The sequence below is a fragment of the Setaria italica genome, chromosome III, assembly GCF_000263155.2.
Source record: "Setaria italica strain Yugu1 chromosome III, Setaria_italica_v2.0, whole genome shotgun sequence".
In the NCBI taxonomy this organism is placed as follows: Eukaryota; Viridiplantae; Streptophyta; class Magnoliopsida; order Poales; family Poaceae; genus Setaria; species Setaria italica.
This window is the reverse complement of record NC_028452.1, coordinates 3,821,440-3,828,233: the sequence shown is the minus strand read 5'-3', so window position 1 is coordinate 3,828,233 and position 6,794 is coordinate 3,821,440. Positions and strand designations below refer to the sequence as shown.

The window sequence follows — 6,794 nt, the reverse complement described above, 5'->3', positions numbered from 1 at the left end:
TGTCGATTCGTAGTATAGGGCGAAGTAGGGAGAGTAAAAACTCGAGAGAGTGAAGAAGGATGAGGAGGAAGTTTCGGGTAGGAAGAAGGGGCGGTGCCTTATGTAGGAGGCTTGGCACTAGCTTGGCGCCATGTCAGTTGCCCGGTCAGCGGTGACGGTGGGGACCTTGGCGCCATGGAGGCTGGCGCCAAGACGTTGTAGCTTGGCGCCAGTGGTTGGCGCCAAGCTAAGGGTCCATTTTTGGAATTGGTTCCGCCAGGCTCTATTTGTGAAAATATTTCGCGAAAAGGGTTAAAATAAAAAAAGTCGGGGCTCCTGCGCGTACACAGCCGACGCGGTGGTGGGCCGGGGTCGGTCCGGTTGTCTAGCGCCGTGTAGGCCTTATTTTGTGAAAATATTTCGCGAAAAGGGTTAAAATAAAAAAAGTCGGGGCTCCTGCGCGTACACAGCCGACGCGGTGGTGGGCCGGGGTCGGTCGGGTTGTCTAGCGCCGTGTAGGCCTTATTTTGGGCCACAAATGGAACTCGCTACGGGGGCTAATCTCCACAAGCTTCGGCCCATATTAATCTCAACCGTCCAAGCCACGATCCGACGGCGGAAGCTCGAAGTGAACCGCAGCCTAAAACCCTTCTTCTTCCTTTCGTCTTGGTCCTCCCCGCAGCGCCCACCAGGCCACCACCCCCTCCGGCCTCCGCATGGCTCTCCTCAAGAACTCCGTCCTGCTCCAGGGTCTCTCTCTCCTCCCCCTCCCATTTTCGTCTGGTGATCTCGTTGTACCCAGTGTCCCATGATCTCTAGACTCACCTCTGGGTATTGGCTGCGCAGGAAGGTTGCGCCATGCGGCGGCGGCGGCGTTCACGGCGCGGCGCGGAGCGGCGACTTCGACGGAGGAGTACCAGCGCCGGAACTACGCCGAGAACGCCTCCGAGTACAACACGGTCATGGGGTCCCTCGTCGCCCAGCGCAGGCAAGGAAATGTTGGTTTTCGGTTCTTGGTATTCCAGTTGCGCGCCATCTGTTCGACGCATTGCCGAGCTGGGGCATTTTTCTTGAGATGATCTAGTTTAGTTTCTGTTGTTGCGTTGACGATGTACCGTGGAGGGCGAGCATGCTTTTGCTTACATTTTTGTGTTGTTGGCTTCATGGGCATGTGAAAACTATGCGCGGTGTTCTGCAGCTGTACGCCAGTGTATCACTTTATGCATGAGGATTCTCAATACTAGCTCAGGAAGCCTTCTTGTTTGGTGGCATAGCCATCCTTGCACGATGTCAGCGAGCTCCATGCCTGATTTTTCTTAATTTAGTTGTGCAGCTGCACTATTTAGGTATCATAGGTCTCCATGCCTTTTTGGACGGCCTCCTGTATGTAAGCCTATTCAGTTCTTAGCCCTTAAGGGTATCCGTAGCTTCTAAGATATTAATTTGCATGTCTGCCATTTTCTTATAGTTGTTTTCATATAGCTTTAAGCAAACTACTTTATGTAAGATATTAATTTGCATGTCTGCCATTTTCTTATATTTTTTTTCATATAGCTTTAAGAAAACTACTTTATGTACTATGGTTTTGTCATTTTTCTGTGCCTATGCCTATCTTGAATTTCTGTTTCAGTAGGATGACAGCTTGTCAGAAACCAATGTTTACTAAGCATGTATACTTTTGAAGTTTAATAATTGCACTCATTGTTTTAGGCCCTACCTTCTGCGTGATGCTTATGATGACATGATGCTTGACGGCGTGCAGCCTGTGCGGGACACATTCCACACACTCATAGTCGGTACTATGAAAGGCAGCCGACTACAAGATGCACTCTACTTCCGTGATCAGATGAAAGAAATGGGCTTGCAGCCTGATGTTAGACCACTGATTTCTTTGAATTCATTCTCTCTCTCTCTCTCTCTCTCTCTCTCTCTCTCTCTCTCTGCGGTTCCTTTTTGCCTTTTTGGAGATCATTAGTCTGATGTTCTTAAGTTTTCCAGGTTAACATTTATAACTTCCTGATCTCCACTTGCGGAAAATGCAAGAACTCAGATGCAGCAATCATGGTTAGTTATTTTCGTGTACCTGAATGCTAACTGAGTTTCTTTCATTACCTTACTTGAACTGCTTTTCTTTTGTTCTTTATGCTCATGGATGCTCTCGTTTTTCTACATGTAACAAAGCTTTTAGAAGAAATGAAGGCGCATGGCGTTAAGTTGAAAGGAGAAACCTACATTTGTCTGTTGAATGCACTTGCAGCAACAGGGCGAACTGATCAAGTGTAAGGCACTCTGCTTTGCAGTATTTATTTGCTCAAACAGTTTGAATGCTGCAACAGTTGACATTGAACCATGGTATCACTTGTTCCATGCCATTTATGGCCTTTGACCGCACTTAGCATAATGATTCGAAGTATTTTACCAAATCAGATACAAAGTAGTTAAACATATTAACCAAGGCGTAACAGACATTCCATGAGTTATGCTTGTTCTTTGTGCTTTGTTTTGTAAAGTTTCATCCAATTTGCTAACTGCTATAGGATGAATATACATGGAGATGCATGATTTCTTTGAGGAAAAAAAAGATTAAAGCATCAAACAGTTAGCTATAAGTTGTGAAAGATATGTGAGTATTGGCCTCACAAATTTGAAGGCTTACAGTAATGCAACTTGCTGGTAGTCTCATGTTGATACATCCAAGTTGGAGTCTTTAGACTCTAGGATGCATGGTTGCCGGGTAGGATTGACAATTGTATTATTCTGAAGATGTTTGCAGAAGACACTTATTCCATCAGTGCCTAGGTTATCTCTTTAGCATGTAGCAGTTTTTTTTTCCCAGAGACGCAGGAGGGATGCGTATCATTTTGCATTAATGAGAAGAAGATTTTAGAATACAACCCCCCCCCCCCCACCCCCACCCCACACACACACGTGCTTCTTAGATGTACATACACACCAGTGAAAAATAGAAAGCATGTGACAGTTTTGCTTAAGAGATTACATTGCGATTATTAAGAGTTTTTTTTATTAAAGTTTATCCTCCTTCCGATTTACCCATTTACTTGCTTGCATGAGAAACCAATAACAATAATTTGTTTTGATAGTTATGCAATAGTTAGTGATATGAGTGCTGCTGGTCTTGGATTAAACAAGTACTGTTATGCTGGACTGATAACTGCATTCAAGAACAAGACACCAACCACTGAGGAGACTATGGCAAAGGTACATGGCACATGTGTAAGGTTTTATTTTAACCTAATCTTAGTGTTTTATAACTTAGTTCTCTTTCGAGCAGATTCTTGACTTTGTCGAGCAGTCAAAAGGTTGGAAATATGTTGAAAGAGTGTCAAAGGACAATGCTGAGAATGTAATGATGAATGTATCAGAGGAAGAGTTGTATAACCTACCAACAGCAGAATATGTAAATAGACGAGGAGGATTTGTCCTTAAGCAGTTCACAGTTTATCATGTTGCTATCCATGCTTGTGCAGAACTGCGGAGCAAAGAGGTATGCTATTTTGCTTTTGCATTACCTTTTTCCATAATAAATATTTTGTTATTGCACATTGGCCATGACTAATCAGCATGATCATAACTTTGTTACTTTTTCTACACCTAGTATATTTTTAAGTCGCCAAGGTAGCTTGTGAAGTTTTATTTACTTGAAAATTTTGCAGACACTTGAAGCACTTCTTGAAATGTTCAATAAGGATAATAGAGATGGATCTAGTTATGATGCCTTTATGGTGATGCAAGCTATGAGGTAGTATTCTATATTTTACTATTTTGTTACTCTGAATAGTATGATCTGATGATATGTGTATTGCATGGTTGTTAGGAGTGTTACTGATATATGCCATGCTCAGTCTATAATTATGTACCAGTGAGATCTCATTATTGTAAATAAATAATAATGACCGCCATTATTATACTGCATGAGATGAGATGATATAGCTTAAGTGACTATTTTTTGGCATGCAAATCCTGGTTCTATAATCCCTATGCCTTACCTTCCTTTTGTATTATTATCATGCTTCATCTCTTTTGATTAATATGATGTGCCTAAATTGAAGGTGTTATCTACGTTGTGGAGATATTGATTCTGCTATTAAGATGTTTGAAGAATATACAAGTTCAAGATTTCCAGCTGCAGAGTTGTACGTGGTGAGTTACACCTATGTGACAACAAATCTGTTCATTAAAGAATTTAAAAAACTTAGCCAGACTAGTTGTCTGTCAAAATCTATCTATGGCTCCCTCCGTCGCAAAATATAAGCATTTCAATTTTTTCCCAAGTCTCAAACCATCCTCAGTTTGACTAAGCTTATAGAAAAGAATTACACACTTACGATATCAAATTAGTATTATTAGATCCATTATAAAATGCATTTTCAAATTAGTACTTCTTTGATGTGGTAGATGTTGATACTCTTCTATGTAAACTTGGACAAAGTTAATATAGTTGACTTTGGACAAAACTAGAAATGCTTAGACTCTTCTAGCAAATTAAAAGAATGAATAAAAAACAAAATTAAATCTGTCACACAAAAGGAATCCAGATGCACAAAACTGGAGACTTCAGAAATATTTTATCTCTCTGAATAGGATAAACATATTTTGTATGGTGGAGCTGATTAGCTACTTCTTTTGTCAATTCGAAACCTGTCAATCTTTTTTATTTTGTATTATGTGCTCCTGCATGTGTTTGTTTGAACTCTTTGCATCAATGACATGCAGACACTTGCTGAGGGAGCTATGATTGGGCACACTCCAAGAGGAATGCAAGTTGCTCAAGAAACCATAGTAATTTTCTTTTCTTTCAGAGTTTCAGTTTTGTTCTATAGTTTGGCTGGCTTCAGTTTTTTGAAATTTTACATGAACAATATTTTTCAGGAGAAAATGGTTTCAAGAAATTTCTTCTTGAATCCGAGGATGGGAACTGATCTCTTACTTTCAGCTGCTGGTGAAAGGGTAAGCACCACCAACCACTGCCCTTTGTGTACCAAACAGGAGAAAATGGTCAAATGACTGAAGTTAGATTTTGTAAATTTATTCAGACTGGTGGATATACGACTGCGAATTATGTCTGGGATCTCCTGCAAAGCCGTAATATCACTCCATCCCTACCTGCTGTTGAAGCATACCACAAGGGTTTGAAGGTAAGCTTCAGCTTTTCGAACTTGTGCCTCAGTAGTCAGTACACCTGCTTCGCCTTGAAGGCATCTATGAATCCTCTTACATTCATACAGATCTGAAATTGTTTGAATATTGAAATCATTTCACTAAATTGTCTGCTATCTCTATTAAGCATCACAGCACGTTGGTGTAAAGTCTCAAGAATAAAAACTTGACCGGTATGTCTGGTTGTTCATGATTCTAATTCTGTCCGTGATTCCTTGTTTTTTTTCCAAATACAGGAACGAGAAATCCCTGCTGACGATCCACGACTTCTCAACGTTACCCGTGTTTTGGACAACCTGAACGTCCGATTTGGACCAAGAAGAAACATTCAGTAACACAGAAACGATGCTCTTGTCTCTGAGTCAATGCAAACAGGAATGTCTTTGTAAGACATCTGGATGCAAAGTCATGTTTACACTCCAGAAAACCAAAGGAGATTAGGACGACACCATGAACCATAAGGCATATGAAGGAAACGGCAGGTTTGGAAGCAAATGACCAGAAATAGAAGTAGGTTATTTTCAGGATTTGTCGAGACATTTTCACCTGCCAAACCTAAACTCAAATTCTGAGTTTAACTCCAGTCTACCCATGTTGCCTTCCATTGTCTGAAGATCATTTATCAGAGTTTGTAGCATGACAGACTGCTTCGCTATTTTGATTATTGCTAGGGTATTTTTTTTTAATCTGTGTGTCTTGTTGTTGGCGGAGTTAAGCTGCAGGCTGTTCATTTGACACTTCCACTCCATGTACTTCTGTTAAATAAAAGTAACTTTATTTTCTAAATGGGTGCTATTTTTCATGATTGAAAAGATGTGATATGTAATGTTGAGGGCACCTGGTGATTGCGAAAATCATTCGGTAACTGCTTGACTGACGATAGTTGGATGAATGCGTAACTGCTTGACTGACGATAGTTGGATGAAGGCGATGGACAATATAATGCAGAATGTAGCACAGAGATTTGACTTAGTTTTTCAGCGCGAGATATGAATATTACGCGGCTCTATTGGATCCCTTAGGATGGACTTGACATTCCAAACCCCCAACAGGCCGGCGGCCGGCCCAAGATGTTCAAAATCCAATTCCCAGCCCATCTCGGCCTTTTTGGCAAATGGGGAAACGGACTCATTAAGAAATTCATCAAACCCCCAACAGGCCGGCCCAAGCAATTCATCAAGGAAGGAAAGATGAACAAGCGGTAGCTCGTAAAAAAAAAAACAAAAAAAAAACAAACAAACAGTTCAAGCATTAAGAATCAAGTTCTTTCCAGTATAGGTCGGGAGTTTTTTTTTTTTGGATAAAGTCATCCTCCTCTGCATTTGAACTCGTCGAAGTCATCCTCCTCTGCTTATGGAGGCCAGGATCTGGGGGTTCACACACTCACACTAATGGCGGTGATAGGAGGAACTCGTGGAAGAGATCCTCCGCTTCCCACCCTGCAGCGACCCGCGCTCCTCATCCATGCAAGCAATGGTGCCGCTTCGTCTCCCGCCCCGGCCGGCTTCCGCCGCCGGTTACGTGAGCTCCTCCGTCGCACGGCTCGAGCAACAGGAGCTACGTAACCCACCCGTACGTGCTGCATCGGCGCTGCTAGGAAAGCTTGGGCTGGACCCTGGGACGACGCCGCGCGCCTC

General features: G+C 42.1%; 1 protein-coding gene across 1 annotated transcript; it reads left to right on the top strand.

The window, feature by feature from the left end:
- Positions 1-583: 583 nt before the first annotated feature.
- On the top strand, positions 584-5,959 carry LOC101756721 (pentatricopeptide repeat-containing protein At4g35850, mitochondrial). The gene is made up of 13 exons (XM_004960425.4): positions 584-729; positions 826-967; positions 1,690-1,852; positions 1,978-2,043; positions 2,161-2,258; positions 3,081-3,198; positions 3,272-3,484; positions 3,654-3,739; positions 4,050-4,140; positions 4,714-4,779; positions 4,870-4,947; positions 5,034-5,135; positions 5,394-5,959. The coding sequence occupies exons 1-13, from the start codon at positions 696-698 to the stop codon at positions 5,490-5,492; spliced, it is 1,356 nt and encodes a 451-aa protein (XP_004960482.1). The 5' UTR covers positions 584-695; the 3' UTR covers positions 5,493-5,959.
- Positions 5,960-6,794: the final 835 nt, after the last annotated feature.

Bases quoted from the DNA above. Each gene is read 5' to 3' on its own strand.
- LOC101756721 (XM_004960425.4), top strand. From the start codon at position 696: ATGGCTCTCCTCAAGAACTCCGTCCTGCTCCAGG. The intron at 4,141-4,713 runs GTGAGTTACACC...AATGACATGCAG, and splicing joins CAGCTGCAGAGTTGTACGTG to ACACTTGCTGAGGGAGCTAT. The intron at 4,780-4,869 runs GTAATTTTCTTT...AATATTTTTCAG, and splicing joins AAGTTGCTCAAGAAACCATA to GAGAAAATGGTTTCAAGAAA.